Source organism: Pseudorasbora parva, chromosome 16 (genome assembly GCF_024679245.1).
Source record: "Pseudorasbora parva isolate DD20220531a chromosome 16, ASM2467924v1, whole genome shotgun sequence".
In the NCBI taxonomy this organism is placed as follows: Eukaryota; Metazoa; Chordata; class Actinopteri; order Cypriniformes; family Gobionidae; genus Pseudorasbora; species Pseudorasbora parva.
In genome coordinates, this window is record NC_090187.1 from 45119361 (window position 1) to 45137611 (window position 18251).

General features: G+C 42.6%; 1 protein-coding gene across 1 annotated transcript; it reads left to right on the forward strand.

Annotated features, from left to right (window-relative positions):
• The first annotated feature begins 2357 nt into the window (after positions 1-2357).
• Positions 2358-7800, forward strand: larp6a (La ribonucleoprotein 6, translational regulator a). Its single transcript, XM_067419166.1, has 3 exons — positions 2358-2955; positions 5738-5936; positions 6504-7800. The coding sequence occupies exons 1-3, from the start codon at positions 2387-2389 to the stop codon at positions 7563-7565; spliced, it is 1830 nt and encodes a 609-aa protein (XP_067275267.1). The 5' UTR covers positions 2358-2386; the 3' UTR covers positions 7566-7800.
• Positions 7801-18251: the final 10451 nt, after the last annotated feature.

The following is an 18251-nucleotide window of genomic DNA, read 5'->3' on the forward strand; positions in this document are numbered from 1 at the left end:
ATGCACACTATACTGTCCATGTCCAGAAAGGGAATAAAAACATCATCACAGTAGTCCATATGAGACATCAGTGGGTTAATTAGAGTCTCTTGAAGCATCCAAAATACATTTGGGTCCAAAAATAACAAAAACTACGACTTTATTCAGCATTGGCTTCTCTTCCGCGTTTGTGTTCAATCCTCAAATAAAGATTCAAACGGTTATGAATCAGTGAATCGATTCATGATTCGGATTCGTATCGCCAATGTCACGTGATTTCAGCAGTTTGACACGCGATCCGAATCATGAATCGATTCGCTGATTCATAACCGTTTGAATCTTTATTTGAGGATTGAACACAAACGCGGAAGAGAAGCCAATGCTGAATAAAGTCGTAGTTTTTGTTATTTTTGGACCCAAATGTATTTTGGATGCTTCAAGAGACTCTAATTAACCCACTGATGTCTCATATGGACTACTGTGATGATGTTTTTATTCCCTTTCTGGACATGGACAGTATAGTGTGCATACACTTGCATACGCTCTCGGACTAAATATAAAATATCTTAAACTGTGTGTGAAGATGAGCGGAGGTCTGACGGGTGTGGAGCGACATTAGGGAGAGGAGTTAATGACAGAAGGTTCAGTTTTGGCTGAACTATCCCTTTATTGCACCTCCACCATGATTAATTAGTGGCTTTTTCTGCATAACGGAGATAGAAATGATGCAGAAAGTGAGCGAGGAGAAGGTCCTCGGGTTCAGTGTCTGCAGGAGCCCATCATCTCCATAAAACACCACACAATAAATCACCTGATGCGGAGCAGACAAAAAAAGGGGCGATGGTGGCGACACGGGTCAGCAAAAGAAAAGAAAGAAAGAGCCGTGCATTACGGCTGATATGTGTGTGTGTGTGAGTGTATGTGTGTGTGTATGTGTGTGAGAGTGAGAGTGTATGTGTGTGAGAGTGTATGTGTGTGAGTGGGAGATGGGTAGGTTTAGTAGCAGTGTGTGTGTGTGTGTGTGTGTGTGTGATGGGTAGGTTTTGGGGCAGTGTGTGTGTGTGTGTGTGTGTGATAGGTAGGTTTAGGGGCAGTGTGTGTGTGTGTGTGTGTGTGTGTGATGGGTAGGTTTAGGGGCAGTGTGTGTGTGTGTGTGTGTGTGTGTGTGTGTGTGTGTGTGTGATGGGTAGGTTTAGGGGCAGTGTGTGTGTGTGTGTGTGTGTGTGTGTGTGTGTGTGTGTGTGATGGGTAGGTTTAGGGGCAGTGTAAGGGGATAGAAAAAACGGTTTATAAAGTAAAAATCTATTACGCCTATGGAATGTCACAAGAACAAACGTGTGTGTGTGTGAGAGAGAGAGAGTGTGTGTGAGAGAGAGTGTGTGTGTGTGAGAGTGTGTGTTTGTGAGTGTGAGAGTGTGTTTGTGAGTGAGTGTGTGTGTGTGTGTGTGTGTGTGTGTGTGTGTGTGATGGGTAGGTTTAGTGGCAGTGTGTGTGTGTGTGTGTGTGTGTGTGTGTGTGATGGGTAGGTTTAGGGGCTGAATGTGTGTGATGGGTAGGTTTAGGGGCTGTATGTGTGTGATGGGTAGGTTTAGGGGCAGTGTGTGTGTGTGTGTGTGTGTGTGTGTGATGGGTAGGTTTAGGGGCAGTGTGTGTGTGTGATGGGTAGGTTTAGGGGCAGTGTGTGTGTGTGTGTGTGTGTGTGATGGGTAGGTTTAGGGGCAGTGTGTGTGTGTGTGAGTGTGTGTGTGTGTGTGATGGGTAGGTTTAGGGGCAGTGTGTGTGTGTGTGTGTGTGTGTGTGTGTGTGTGTGTGTGATGGGTAGATTTAGGGGCAGTGTAAGGGGATAGAAAATACAGTTTGTACAGTTTAAAAATCATTACGCCTATGGAATGTCCCCACAATTCACAAAAACAAACGTGTGTGTGTGTGTGAGAGAGAGAGAGAGAGACTCTGTTACTGAGCCCAGTGAGGAAGATCAGTGTCGTCATCATCATCATCAGTATGCGGGACACGCCGGTGACGTAATCGCCTCACGCAGAATATCAATCACGCCGGTGACTCACAGCACGCGTGACGTCACACCCTCACCTTAAACAACTCCAATAGTTTTAACTGCGCCTAAATATATCCGCCATAACTCTAACACCAACATGCTCGTGATTTGTGATTACTTTCTTTCTTTCGCACAATAACGCGATGAAACGCACGCGCCGTGCTTGTCCCTCATCCTCTCCCAGCGGCAAATCCGCTGCTGTAAAGCCCATTATCCAATTTGCACGCCTCAAGTGGGTCGCGCGCGCGTTGATTGATCACCGCGCGCGTCTTTTCCTAATTGCATTCACGTGAGGCGATTATTGTTTATCGATATAACTGTATCGATGAGGCGCTCGCGGACTCTCTAAAAGTGATGAGAAAGGCTAGCGAAGAAATGTCCGCCGTGCACAACGCGTTCCTGCGCTGCGTCGCGTTCCTGCTGCCGCCCTCTTGGCTTCAGTTTTGCTGGTGGGTTGGGGAGGCGTCATGGCCCAATCCCAGGGCTCGATTCAAACACACAAAGCCTCTTACATATGAGGAAGTAGCTGCTCAAGACGAGCCCAAACGCGTCGCCGCTTCCTCCTCTGACAGCCCCGCGTCGCCGCCGCCGCCGGATCCGTCTCCGTGGCGCAGACTTCGGACGCTCTGCTCCGCCGTGGAGCGCTTCTTTTCGCCCGCGTTTGATCTCCACAAGCGCTTGGGAAGTTTGTGCTCGGCTCAGCGCGTCGCCGTCGGTTCCCCGTGCAGCGCAGCCGCGGAAGAGGAGGCGTTGACGCCCGCGACCATGAGCTGCGAGCCGCGGGAGATCAGCGCTCCGGTCACCATCACGGTGGCGATCCAGGCGGCGGAGGACGAGGAGCCCGACGAGCCTTCCTTCAACACCGGCGAGCTCCACACGGGCAGCGGCAGCGAGGACGAGCTCGGGAGGCACGACAAGTCCAGGTACACACACACACTTGCGCGCACGCACACACACACACGCGACTCGTCACATGTATTTATTTGTGTTGATTTCTCCATCCTTACACACACACCTGCCAAGGCTATAAATAGACATGCTCACAATGATTGGCCCATACAAGTGTCCTTTCTAAACGTGTATGTGTGTGTGTTTGTCTGTGTGAGAGAGAGTGTGTGTGTCTGTGTGAGAGAGAGTGTGTGCGTGTCTGTGAGAGAGATAATAGGTAGGTGGGTGGGTGTGTGAGGGAGAGCGAGCGAGTGTGTGTGTGTGTGAGAGGGAGAGAGAGAAACTGTGTGTGTGTGTGTGTGAAAGCAAGAGAGAGAAACTGTGTGTGAGAGTATATGTGTGTGTGTTTAAATGTTAGTGTGTATAGGAGAATGTGACTGTATGTATGTGAGTGCGTGTGTGTATTAGGAGTGTATAGGAGAGTGTGGGTGTATGTATAGGAGTGCGTGTGTGTGTATTTGGAGTGTATAGGAGAGTGTTTATAAATATATGTGTGTATGGTGTGTGAGTATTGGTGTGTGTGTGTATTAGGAGTTTATAGGTGTGTGTGTGTGTGTGTGTATTTGGAGTGTATAGGAGAGTGTGTGTGTGTGTGTGTGTGTGTATATAGGAGAGTGTGTGTGTGTGTGTGTATAGGAGAGAGTGTGAGTGTGTGTGTGTGTGTGTGTGTGTGTGTGTGTGTGTGTATAGGAGAGAGTGGTAGGAATGGCACCAGACCTGTTGCTCTCCTCCTCTCAGGGCGTCGCTCCAGTGACCGAGTCAGAACAACACACACACACACACACAGTTGCATGCACACTTTAGAACTGTACAGGTAAATGCATTTAAAAGTTTTTTTTTTTTTTTAAGTTGAATGTTTTTATATATATTAAAATATTTTAATTTGTATTTAATTGCTTATTTTTTAATTTTCATATGCCCAGCACTTCCTTATTTTATATATATAGTGTATACCTAATTTTTTTTAATTTTCCACAGACTCTTCCTTGCAGCTCCTGTTTTATTTATTTAATCCACTTTTATTGTATAATATTATTCCCCCCCCATCTCCTCTCTAAAGCCTCTGGTCTAGATCCCAAACACACTCGGTGACCCTCCAGACGTTCCCAATCGCAGGCATTAAATCTGTCCCACATTACCTCTCGAGTGTGCAGGAGTCTGTGTGTGTGTGTCCTCAGCCCACGTGTGTGTGTGTGTGTGTGTGTGTGTTGTGAAGCGCTAACGAGTCTCGCTGATGCTGCTATTGTCCGTTAGCAGCGGTGGGCGGATCGTGACGGCTGCTTTTTGTGCCTGAAGGGTTCCCCGCCCGCTCGAGCGCCGCTCTTTCAGCCGCTTTTAAGCGGCGTAGGCAGCGAGGCTTCGTTTAATCTGCTTCCTGAAGGTTACTCTACTAGCCGGACTCAGCCCCGCCCCCAGCCGGACTCAGCCCCGCCCCCAGCTGGACTCAGCCCCGCCTCCAGGGGGGTAAAGTGTTATTTTGGGAAGGTTTCTGCTAAAATTGGCCTTCCTGGGTCTATATATCCCATAATTGAAGTCGCTTCAACCCGCGGACGTGGAAAACAACTGGCGGGAAAACCGCAGACTTGGCAACACAGTGCAGTTGAGTTCTGTCAATTATAACGTTATGCGTCGCTCCACTGCTCTGATTGGTTGTCAGCCTGTCCAATCGAGGCCTTCTGGTTGTTGAAACGCACCCCATAATCACAGCCCAATGGGACTCAGACTCTGAGGAGTGTGTGTTCTGCGGTCAGATGGAGAGGGCTCGGCCTCACGCTGCTCATGTTGTTCGGCAGGCTGGTGATGGATTGAGAGGGACTTGAGGATGGGAAACAGAAGAGCTCCCTTCTGCTGACGTGTGTGTGTGTGTGTGTGTGTGTGTGTGTGTGTGTGTGTGTGTGTGTGTGTGATGAGTAGGTTTAGGGGCAGTGTGTGTGTGTGACGGGTAGGTTTAGGGGCTGTGTGTGTTTGTGTGTGTGAGTAGGTTTAGGGGGTGTGTGTGTGTGTGAGTAGGTTTAGGGGCTGTGTGTGTTTGTGTGTGTGAGTAGGTTTAGGGGGTGTGTGTGTGTGTGAGTAGGTTTAGGGGCTGTGTGTGTTTGTGTGTGTGAGTAGGTTTAGGGGCTGTATGTGTGTGTGAGTAGGTTTAGGGGCTGTGTGTGTGTGTGAGTAGGTTTAGGGGCTGTGTGTGTGAGTAGGTTTAGGGGCTGTGTGTGTGTGTGAGTAGGTTTAGGGGCTGTATGTGTGTGTGAGTAGGTTTAGGGGCTGTGTGTGTGAGTAGGTTTAGGGGCTGTGTGTGTTTGTGTGTGTGAGTAGGTTTAGGGGCTGTATGTGTGTGATGAGTAGGTTTAGGGGCTGTGTGTGTGTCTGATCACCTGACCTGTGTGTGTGTGTGTGTGTGTGTGTGTGTGTGTGTGTGTAGGTTTAGGGGCGGTATGTGTGTCTGATCACCTGACCTGTGTGTGTGAGTAGGTTTAGGGGCTGTGTGTATGTCTGATCACCTGACCTGTGTGTGTGTGTGAGTAGGTTTAGGGGCTGTGTGTGTCTGATCACCTGACCTGTGTGTGTCTGATCACCTGACCTGTGTGTGTCTGATCACCTGACCTGTGTGTGTGTGTGTGTGATGAGTAGGTTTAGGGGCTGTGTGTGTGTCTGATCACCTGACCTGTGTGTGTGTTTGATCACCTGACCTGTGTGTGTGTGTGTGTGTGTGTGTGTGTGTGTGTGTGTGTGTGTGTGTGTGTGTGTGTGTGTGTCCATCAGTGGCGCCGGGACCAGCGGTGGCGAGCTGGAGGAGGAGAGCTGGCAGCCTCCAGACCCAGAGCTCATCCAGAAGCTGGTGGCCCAGATCGAGTATTATCTGTCGGATGAGAATCTGGAGCACGACGCCTTCCTGCTCAAGCACGTCCGGCGCAACAAACTGGGCTTCGTCAGCGTGAAGCTGCTCACCTCCTTCAAGAAGGTGAGGCCGAGTGTGAGCCACGACTTTAGGACTTGCTCAGTGTGACTTTCTGAAATAGCCGAATTCCTGCTGAAGAACTCCTGACGAGAGCTCAGCCAATCAGATTCAAACGGTTATGAGTCAGTGAATCGATTCATGATTCGGATCGCCAATGTCTCGTGATTTCAGCAGTTTGACACGCGATCCGAATCATGAGTTGATTCGCTGACTCATAACCGTTTGAATCTTTATTAGAGGATTGAACACAAACGCGGAAGAGAAGCCAATGCTGAATAAAGTCGTAGTTTTTGTTATTTTTGGACCCAAATGTATTTTGGATGCTTCAAGAGACTCTAATTAACCCACTGATGTCTCATATGGACTACTGTGATGATGTTTTTATTCCCTTTCTGGACATGGACAGTATAGTGTGCATACACTTGCATACGCTCTCGGACTAAATATAAAATATCTTAAACTGTGTGTGAAGATGAACGGAGGCTTATGGGACATTAGGGTTAGTCATTAATTACATAAATGTCATTTTTTTGGCTGAACTAACCCTTTAATGCGTTCTCTCTCCCTCAGGTTAAGCACTTGACCCGCGATTGGAGAACCACGGCGTATGCTTTGCGCCAATCCGACATTTTGGAGCTAAATGACGAAGGCCGGAAAGTTCGCCGCAGGTCAACCGTGCCAGTTTTCGCCAGCGAATCTCTTCCGAGTCGGATGCTGTTGCTCAGCGAACTAAAGCGTTGGCCGGAGCTCGGCGTTGCATTCGGAGGCGACAATCCGGCCGGTCCGACCCAACAAGAGCGGCTAATGGAGCTTCTTCTGAAGGCGTTTGGAAACTACGGCCCAATCGCATCTGTGCGAGTCCTCAAACCCGGAAAAGATTTGCCGGCGGATCTGAAAAAGCTAAGCGGGCGGTACTCCCAACTTGGAACGGAGGAGTGCGCAATCGTGGAGTTCGAAGAAGTCGAGGCGGCGATGAAAGCCCACGAGGCGTTCGACGGAGAAACCAGCTTAAAGGTGGTTCTAATCGGGACTAAGCCTCCCAAAAAAAAGGTCCAAAAGGAACGTCAGCGCGACGAAGGCGGCATGCGTAAAAGTCGCTCGCTGAATAGCCGCGTGCGAGAGCTGCAATATCACGGAGGCGACGACTCCGCCGCGAGCTCTTCGGAAACCGAGAGCAATCCGACGTCGCCGCGTTTATCCCGGAAGTCTCGCTCGTGCAACAAGCTCAGTCCTACAAGCGCAGGTCCGAATCATTTAAGCCCGGTGGTTTCGCCACGATCCAGCCCATGGAGCAGCCCAAGAGCGAGCCCATGTTCCCAAAGGAAAACACACAACTCCGGGAAGTCTCCGCTTGCTAGCGAAGGCCGCTTGAGTCCAGAACCGGGCCGACGTTGGGCGGACTATTCCTCGGATAGCAGCCTGACTCCTTCCGGAAGCCCGTGGGTCCAAAGGCGGAAGCAGGTTGCGAGCCAGGAGAGCAGCCCGGTTGGAAGCCCAATGCTCGGCCGGAAGATCCAAAATGCCGACGGGCTTCCTCCGGGAGTCGTTCGCCTTCCCAGAGGTCCGGATGGGACGCGCGGATTCCACTCTCCACCCGCGGGAAAAACTGCGTCTACGCAAACGTGTCTCTAGAAAAACTCTCGCACTCGACGCATCTCTGCAGGACCGGGCCTGTCTTTTTGTAAAACCTTTTTCTATATGCCATTTGTTTCGTTTTTATCTTAATTTAACTTTAAAAGATGGCATCGCAACAAAGGGAAGCTGTTTTATTTAAGTTTTAAATGGTTAGTTCAGCCAGAAATGATTGTGTGATTGATTCCTCCAGCCGTCAGTCCTGCGCTCATCTTCACACACAGATGAAGATATTAGTGTTGAAATCCGATGGCTCAGAAAGGCCTTCATTGACACCAATGTCATTTCCTCTCTCAAGACCCATAAAGGCACTAAAGACGTCGTTACAAAGCCCATCTCACTACAGCGGCTCTACAATCATTGATGAAGAGGCCAGAATAGAGTTAGTGCGGAAAAACACTAAATAACGACTTATATAGTGATGGCCGATTTCAGAACAAAGCTTCGAACCGTTATGAGTCAGTGAATCGATTCATGATTCAAACCGTTATGAGTCAGTGAATCGATTCATGATTAGAGTCGCCAAAGTCATGTGATTCGATTCACTGACTCGTAACGGTTCGAATCATGAATCGATTCACTGACTCATAACGGTTCGAAGCTTTGTTCTGAAATCGGCCATCACTATATAAGTCGTTATTTAGTGTTTTTGTGCACTAACTCTATTCTGGCCTCTTCATCAATGATTGTAGAGCCGCTGTAGTGAGATGGGCTTTGTAACGACGTCTTTAGTGCCTTTATGGGTCTTGAGAGAGGAAATGACATTGGTGTCAATGAAGGCCTTTCTGAGCCATCGGATTTCAACACTAATATCTTCATCTGTGTGTGAAGATGAGTGGAGGTCTGACGGCTGGAGGAATCAATGACAGAACTTTCCTTTTCGGGTGAACGAACCCTTTAAATCGCTGTAAGGAGATTCTCCAGCTGTTGTCGTTGTAAATGTCAGGTTCTGATGCGCCACCGTACGCCTCTCCTGATGATGCTGTGGCCATAATCGCGGGAACCCCGGCGCTGGAAATCCCTGAAGGAATATTTCGTTTTATTTTTTGCTTTGTTCTGTTTTCGTTTAAACATGCTTCTCATTTTAGTGACTTGCGGATCGGCTGGATTCTTTAGTTTTTGTGTTTTGTTCGCCTTTGTTCTTGGGTCTGAGTCCTCTCTGCTTCCTCAAAGAGTGTATGAGGTTTCTATCCGGAGCACAAATGCCTCGGATCTGCCTTTGAGTAAAGGCATCGCACAGTCTGCTTCCTTACTGTACAAATAAATCACTACAATCGCAGATATCTGGGGTATTGCTCATTTCTTTAGATCCAATGTTCTCTTGCTTCTGGCTGTTTTATTTTGCATTTCGCTGTTCATGTAAATCAGTGCTTCGCTACGGCTTCTGCATTCAGATTTCACACTGAGCATTCAAAAAACCTGCTGGTCATCATGCATTCATAAAACAACACTGCAAAACATGCTCTTCTTACTCAGTATTTTTGTCTTGTTTCGAGTCCAAACATCTAAAAATTCTTAAAACAAGAAGTATTTACTAGACAAGCAAAAGTAATTGTCTTGTTTTGGGGAAAATAACTCAAAATGAAGAGTTTTTGCTTAACCCCTTTTTTTTGAGAATTAGGAATATCTGAATTTAGAAGAGCGCCCTACCCATTGGAGTAAATTGATAAAAATGGTCTCATTTCACAGAAAAAACTCTACATTTTAACACAGTGGTGGAATATTGCATATGTTGTATCTATTCACAATCTTATGATAAACATAGATTAAAAAAATTATTTATTTTTAATTTGTTATATAAAAAAAATCTTTTTTTATCATTTTGGCGTCCAAGCTTCTGGGAAGTTTCTGTTGATTCTATAAATTTGCACTAAACAGGGGAAAAAATAATTTTCTTTCTCCTTGCAAATAAAAGTTATTGAGCTTTATCTGACCAAAGTGTCTAATAGCTCCTCCTACTCATCTGCATTGACATCAACTGGCCACTAGGAAATCGGAAAGAAGGCTCCGCCTCTTCAACTTTGTAAAGGGAGATCTCGGGCTCTGATTGGTCTAGAATCATGATCACATGTCTATAAAGAGCTGAGATTCTCAGCTTTTCTGTTGCATGATGCAATGTGATGACATCATCAAAAATCGTGGCTAACACCGACAATCAAAACTAGCAATAATAAGAGTATTTGTCTGCATCACATGTTTTGATCTGGACATCGGTGCTATATTACAGTGTCATTTGGCCATGCTTGCTCACAGACATGTAAAAATAGTCTCATTTTGAAGCAAACAAGCTGATATAGGGTTGAGGCTAGTAGCTTTACAACGAGTTTGTGATCCGAACAGGAATATGACTCATGTGTTTGCTTGTTCAAAGGAGTCATTTCAATCTTTGTGATTCTTTTGATAATAAATTTACTGTAAATTATTGGATCGAATTCAGACCGTATTATTTTCTTCTATGTAATATAAATGCCGAAGTTATTGGGTTATTAAGAAAGCTGAGGTTCTAATCTCATAAAATGATACCATATATGTCTAGTTTTGTGGTGCACGAGTTATAGATTTTTAAAAAAGATTATGATGCAATTTTGGACCCACAGGTGCAGAGCTGAAGTGATTAAAATAATCTTGTTTTCTGTTTGAATTAAGATTATTTTTCTCACCCCATTGGCAGATTATTTATCTTATTTTAAGCAAAAACTCTCTTCATTTTGAGTTATTTTCCCCCAAAACAAGACAATAATTTTTACTTGTCTAGTAAATGTTTCTTAATGAAAGAATCTTTAGATATTTGGACTAGAAACAAGACAAAAATACTAAGAAGAGCATTTTTTGCCAGAGCTCATCAGAAATATCATCATCTGTGTCTGAAGATGAGCGAAGGTCTCGCAGGTTTGAGGAATTAATGACAGAATTGATATTTTCAGGTGAACTTGCCCTTTAATATTACAATGAACCGCATAAGCCTGACAATATGCAGGAGTATTAGACCGAAAGAGGACAACTGATGGTGGCGGTCATGCAAATGCATGAACAGCAGAAGTGTCATTTGCCAGCCTAACACTTTGAACAAACACTGGATAAATATTGTATTCGCATTAGCCAGATTAATTCGAGCCTAGAGTTTGCCATCAGATTATGAGTGCTGTTGTACTGATGCACATCTGCTTTTAGTGTTATTTCATCCACATGTTGAGATGCAGATAATGGCTGGTGTTTCGCTTCGAAAAGCTCAGCTTCTTCTAATAATACACTGCAAAAAAATGCTTTTATTAGTCAGTATTTTTGTCTTGTTTTGGGGGAAAATAACTCAAAATGAAGAGAGTTTTTGCTTAAAATAAGATAAATAATCTTAATTTAAACAGAAAACAAGATTATTTTTCTCACCCCATTGGCAGATTATTTATCTTATTTTAAGCAAAAACTCTCTTCATTTTGAGTTATTTTTCCCCAAAACAAGACAATTACTTTTGCTTGTCTAGTAAATGTTTCTTAATGTAAGAATTTGAGATATTTGGACTAGAAACAAGACAAAAATACTGAGTAAGAAGAGCATTTTTTGCAGTGTAATGTGATTGAGTTAATGATCCCGTCAATTTAACTTCCCTACATTGCAACCTGTGTTTTAAATCTGCAGGAAAGGTGATCATTTGGTCCCATCGCAAAAGATGATTTTATTTGGCTCCGCATGACGTGGTAATGTTTCTTAGCAACCGCCGGATCTCTGCGGGAAAGCAGGTCATCTGAGTTTAGGCCTGAGCTGAATTACACCTGAATGGAGCCGATATTCAAAATGCTTCCAGTGCGCTTCATGAAAACAGACAATTGATACCATAATTTACATTAATATCAGTAAATGACTGTGCTTTTATTCTCACCTGAATCACAGAGCTCAATTACACCTAATTTTCTGGTAAAACAAGATTTTTGCCAACATTTTGGCCAGATTATCCATATAACCGAGAAGCAAATGTATTCTTCCCAGTAATGGCTTCTTTAGAAAGCATCATTTGATGATTATATGCAGTCTCCAGCTCTTTAAAGCTATTTTATGAATTATGTGGCTCATAATAACTAATGTTGCCAATTATTGTGGAAGAAAATACACGTCTACATGCACACTCTCGCATAATCAAGCGTTTCCAGAACCTTCACTCTCTCTGTTCCTCCAAACGTAAAGGATTAGTTCACTGCAGAAAATGCTCTTCTTACTCAGTATTTTTGTCTTGTTTCTAGTCCAAACATCTAAAAATTCTTAAAACAAGAAGCATTTACTAGAGAAGTACAAATTATTGTCTTGTTTTGGGGAAAAATAACTCAAAATGAAGAGAGTTTTTGCTTAAAATAAGATAAATAATCTGCCAATGGGGTGAGAAAAATATGTATGTATTTTTTATTTTGAATTAAGATTGTTTTTTAATCTTAACCCATTGGCAGATTATTTATCTTATTTTAAGCGAAAACTCTCTTCATTTTGAGTTATTTTCCCCAAAACAAGACAATAATTTGTAGTTGTCAGGTAAATGTTTCTTAATGTAAGAATTTTTAGATATTTAGACTAGAAACAAGACAAAAATACTAAGTAAGAAGAGCATTTTTTTTGCAGTGTTCACTTTTAAATAAACTTTTGCGGATCATTTACTCACCCCCATGTCTTCCAAGATGTCTTTCCTCGGTTGAAAATGAAGGTTTTTGATGAAAACATTCCAGGATTTTTCTCCATATAATGAACTTCAATGGACCTCAAACGGTTCAAGGTCCAAATTTCAGTGCCGCTTTAAACGACACCAGATGATGAATAAGCGTCTTATCAGACCAAACGATCGTCATTTAAACAAAAAATAATAAAGTTTACATTTTATAAGCACAAGTGGGGACACTAAAACTATAACATTGACATGATGATCTAAGAAATTCAACTAAATATCCAAATAAAATGAATTACTAAATGAACTCTATCATCTATATCACTGATCGGCCAGCATTGTCTCTCTATGATAAATTAAAATAAGCTGATAACATCACTGTTTACTCCAGAACGACTGTACAGCCAAATCTAATTCTGCTGCAGTATTGTCCTGTTTAACACTGAAGCTGCTCTGACACAAGCGGCGGTGGAGAAGAGCGATAGAAATAAAGCTCGCCTTCTCTGTTCTGCTATAGTTCATGATATTTAATTAATATTTTATTTTTATAAAGGAGCTCCCTACCTGTGTGAATCCTCACAGAATTAATCATCTAGCACAGTTGTATTAGTCATATAATTATCGGTAACACTAGTATGGGGAACACATATTCACTATTAACTACGACTTTTGCCTCAATAAACTCCTAATTTACTGCTTATTGATAGTTAGTAAGGTAGTTTATGTCGCATTTTATTATTAAGGGATGTAGAATAAGCTCATGAAGAATAAGGCATTAATATGTAGCCTACTAATAAACAGGCAATATCCTAATACGCATAGCTACTAACTAACAACTAGTTAATAGATAATAACTGAACCTTAAAATAAAGTGTTACCATAGGCTAATTATTTTAAAATAAACTTTTTATTAATAAACCGCGAGGATAAATAGACCAATTTCGCGGCAAAAACTGCTACGAGTTTAACGGATCATTGCTAAGAAAATGTAGGGCGGGGACTTGTTTTTTACTGCAAACATCTCTTAGAAATATAACATTCCCAACAATGTACATATTAGTCAAGTAAACTCATTTCGCAGTCATAGGACAGCAATGAAAAGAATGTAACAAGAGATAAAATTAAGAACAATAAATACTTGTTTCTGTCATTGTTGATTGAATGTTGACATGTTCTGAGAGACGCGCGTTTAGGACTGCGCATGCGCACTGGCTGGTCAATAAAGCTTCTTTTTTTTTTTTTTTTTACTATGTTTATGCGAGGGTTAGCCTAATGTCCGATTTCGTTGCATGGGGCCAGAAGCGAGGATTTATGAATGAAGGTGAAGCTACGCAACTGACACTGGTAGGTCGCATGACATTAACAAAATGGCGGATACCTCTGGATTATATTGATACGGAGAACATACCTTTAGCCCTCTTGAAGTAATTGCTCGAAATACATACCTGGCAAGAACAGAACAGAAGGGGAGGAGCTTGCGGTCGATCGTGAGGGGCGGGGCTAAAGCGGACTAAACGATTGAAGTCCTGCTTCACCATATAGATCATTTTATGATAAAATTGTTTTTAAATATATAATGAAACATAAGCTACATGCATGAATCATTAATATGCGATTACAAAATGTATTTTAATTTCCTGCCGACACTGTCATGGTCAGTGTTGGGTTACTAAGTAATTAGTTACTGTATTTTAATTACTTTTCCCTTGAAAAAGTAAAGTAAGGGATTGCTCAAAAAAAAATCTGTAATTTGATTACAGTTACTCCTGACAAAAAATGCTTTTATTAGTATTTTTGTCTTGTTTCTAGTCAAAATTTCAAAAAATTCTAGACAAGCAAAAGTAATCATCTTGTTTTGGGGAAAATAACTGTAAATGAAGAGAGTTTCTGCTTAAAATAAGATAAATAATCTGCCAATGGGGTGAGAAAAATAATCTTAATTCAAACAGAAAACAAGATTATTTTACTCACCCCATTGGCAGATTATTGATCTTATTTTAAGCAAAAACTCTCTTCATTTTGAGTTATTTTTCCCAAAACAAGACAATTACTTTTGCTTGTCTAGTAAATACTTCTTGTTTTAAGAATATTTAGATGTTTGGACTCGAAACAAGACAAAAATACTAAGAAAGAAAAGCATTTTTTGCAGTGTATAGATTGTTGAATAATTATAGATAATACAATAGTGGAATTAACATCGACATTTCTTTTTTTAATACCTTGAAAATGCATGTTTTTAAGTGTCATTCGCACATTTGTAATACTTTGGTCAGTTAATAAGAATAATTTATGGTTTTAATATTTATTTGAATTAATTAATAAAGCTTGTTTCATGTTTGAATCATTAACTAGTTAATGCTGAAATATGATTTAGAAAGTAATTAGTAAATAAGTAATTAAATACTTTTAGGAGAGAGTAATATCTACAGTAATCTAATCACACTATTGAAGAGTAATTAGTAACTAGTAATTCATTACTTTTTTTAGAGTAACTTACCCAAACACTGGTCATGGTGTGCAAAACTGAATATTGTTGCTATATATGCTAACACACACTACATACTGCCTTCAGTTTTAAAGTGCAAAACAATTGATAAATGTCAGACGGTGCGCCACATTACTGTTGCATCACCTCACCACACACTTACATTAACAAATGACATCCGTTATCTTGAAACGCTCGTGTGCACTGCAAAAAATGCTCTTCTTATTTCGTTTTTTGTTTGTTTGTTTCCAGTCCAAATATATTAAAAATCTTAAATCAAGAGGGGCAAGGCCTTGCCTAAATCAAGATTATTTTTCTCACCCCATTGGCAGATTATTTATCTTATTTTAAGCAAAAACTCTCTTCATTATGAGTTATTTTCCCCAAAACAAGACAATTACTTTTGCTTGTCTAGTAAATGTTTCTTAATGTAAGAATTGTTAGTAATTTTGACTAGAAACAAGACAAAAATACTGAGTAAGAGCATTTTTTGCAGTGCATTAACCACTATCCCTGTGAGGTGATGAAATATGAAAGGGTGTTGTGATATCTTAAAGGGCGTGTGACTTTAAATCCGCAGAGGACAGTGCTGATTGGTCCCCTCGTCCCCTCAGTAGTAACACACTGTGATTGCGATGATAGGTCCTGATGATAGCATAGCAAAGCATCGCGTTAGCCAAATGTGGGCGGACGAGTGTGAGCGAGCTCGAACAGACGTCACTGAGCTCTGCCAGAAACATTCCCACAACGCTAACCTCACGCTAACACACTCGTTTCTGAGACGCAAATCACAAACCACATTATCACCACCTTCCTAATATTGTGTTGGTCCCCCTGACCTGTCAAGGCATGGACTCCACTCGAAGGTGTGCTGTGGTATATCTGGTACTAAGATGTTAGCAGCAGATCCTTTAAGACCTTGCGAGCTGGGATGGATCGGGCTTGTTTGTTCAGCTCATCCCACAGATGCTCGATTGGATTGAGATCTGGGGAATCTGGAGGCCGAGTCGACGCCTCAAACTGGTCGTTGTGCTCCTCAAACCATTCCTGAAGCATTTGTGCTTTGTGTCAGGAGCATTATCCTGCTGGAAGAGCCACAGCCACCAGAATACCGTTTCCATCAAAGGCTGAACATGGTCTCAGCAGTGCTTAGGTAGGTGGAGCGTGTCAAAGTAACATCCACATGGATGGAGGACCCAAGGTTTCCCAGCAGAACATTGGCCAAAGCATCACACTGCCTCCGCCGGCTCGCCTTCTTCCCATAGTGCATCCTGGGGCCATGTGTTCCCCAGGTAAGCCACACACACACACACACCCGGCCATCCACGTGATGTAGAAGAACACGTGATTCTTCAGACCAGGCCACCTTCTTCCATTGCTCCGTGGTCCAGTTCTGATGCTCACATGCCACTGTTGGTGCTTTCGGCGGGGTCAGGGGTCAGAGGTCACCCTGACTGGTCCATACGCCTCAAACTGAGCTGCTCTGTGAATTCTGACAGCTTTCTATCAGAACCAGCATTAACTTCTGGAGCAGTTTGAACTCCAGTAGCTCGTCTGTTTGATCGGACCCCACGGGCCAGCCTTCGCTCCCCACGGTCATCAATGAGCCTTGGCCGCCCATGACCCTGTGGCCGGTTCTCCACTGTTGCCAGTATTTGTGCTTTATAAAGAGGGAACTGAAAGTGTAAACAGAAGCTGCAGTGAGAGGTTGGGATGTACCGGACTGAACACACAGATATATGTGAAAACATGAACAGAAGAAACGAGGACTTACATTCAGTGACGATGTTCCTGAGAGAAAGACGAGGCTGGAACTGCATTTCTATAGCATCTCAAAACATCCTGTTCCTAAAGTGATTACGGAAGAGCATTCAAAGAGGAAAACATTTATAATTCTACTAGGGCTGGGTACTTTATCCACCAAGTTATTGTCTTCCGTGTCGGTCTCGCTCCTCCTCTTCTGGGTCATGAACGGCGGATCTCCGTCATATTCTCACGCATGCGTCGAGTTCACGGCAATAACTCAGCGGATAAAGCCGTTGTTTTATTTTTTGCGCACAATAACTATTCTCGCCGCGTTGTAAAGTGATTGTGCAGCCGCTGTAGTGAGATGGGCTGTGTGTCGATGTGTTTAGGGCCTTTATGGGTCTTGTGAGTGGGAATGGACTGAATGCCAATGGAGGCCTATCTGAAGCCTTTCTCAGCTTTACACTAAAATATCTTCATCTGTGTTCTAAAGATGAACGAAGGTCTGACGGGTGTCCAACCACATGAGGGAGAGGAGTTAATGACTGAATCTTCAGTTTTGGGGGAACTAACCCTTTAAGAGCTTTTTAAGAGCAATTAAAGAAACATTAAGGAATAAACTGATGTTCTCTAATGTAAATGAGAACGTATTCTCATCGCTTTTTCATTATTTTGACCAAAAACAGTTTAAAGTTTGATATGAGAAATCTCGTGAAAGTGATTTTATGATTAAAACGAGTAAATCTCTGCCAATGTGTTCATAATCCTCAACAATGATGATATCTGCTCTGGTTTTAAGCTCAAACTCACGTCATTTGTTGAGTTTCTCAGAACACAAGGCTTGATTTCTTCACTTTCCCGTCATTAATGATGACTTACTTAAGGATGTTCATCATTTCTGCAGCGCATGCTTTAATTTAAGGCTTTATGAAATCTGTTTGAGTTGCTCTGGCCTCTGCTTTAATGATTAAATGTGGCTCTCGTTGATCTTCTGAACACAAAGAGAGATATTTGAGATGAAATGGAGAGATTTCTGTCCTCCATTGACAGGCTAAGCAACTTCCACTGATATTTCAGAAAGCTCAAAGATAAACGGATCCGTGCGGATTATTCCAGATGTTCTGAAGGCTTTATATGAGGAAGGAGAGTCTGACGGGTTTGAGCGACATTAGGCCGAGGAAATGATCCCAGGATTCTCATTAATGGTGGACTGGCCCTTTAAGAGGCGGACCGACTGTTGATTTATTCAGATTAATCCCGTATTATACAGTAAGTTCTGTTTTTATCAGTGGATTCATCATCTCAGGAATCATAGAGCCCTGATTTAACACCATGAGATTCAATTTAAGACATTTTTAAAGCCTTAAACTGTGGAAGCTCACATTAAGACATTTTTAAAGGGCCTTTGAAACCCTGCTAGTGGACAGAAAACACACTTAAGTGTTTATTTTAGTGCACTTGATCTATTAGAGTTTGAGTCTAAATCTGTCCGTTTTTATTCGTATCTATATGATCGAAAGGTTTCATTCGTCTGATTTAGGCAACATTTACTCCTGAAAACATGCGGAAAGTGGAATTATTAACCTGGTTTTATCCAATGTTTAGATTTCTGTTCTGAGAATATATGCAAATGAGCACATGTTTAATTAGATAACACCTCATTTGCATATTTGCACAACATTTCAATAAAACGTGTAATAAAAATTCTCGCAATTCTTGTAAATCTGTCAATTGTGGGATTATTCTTGATTTAGCAGCTGATTCTCATGTAGTCCGGCCTGTTGAGGAATATAAGCACCGGTGAGACGCATC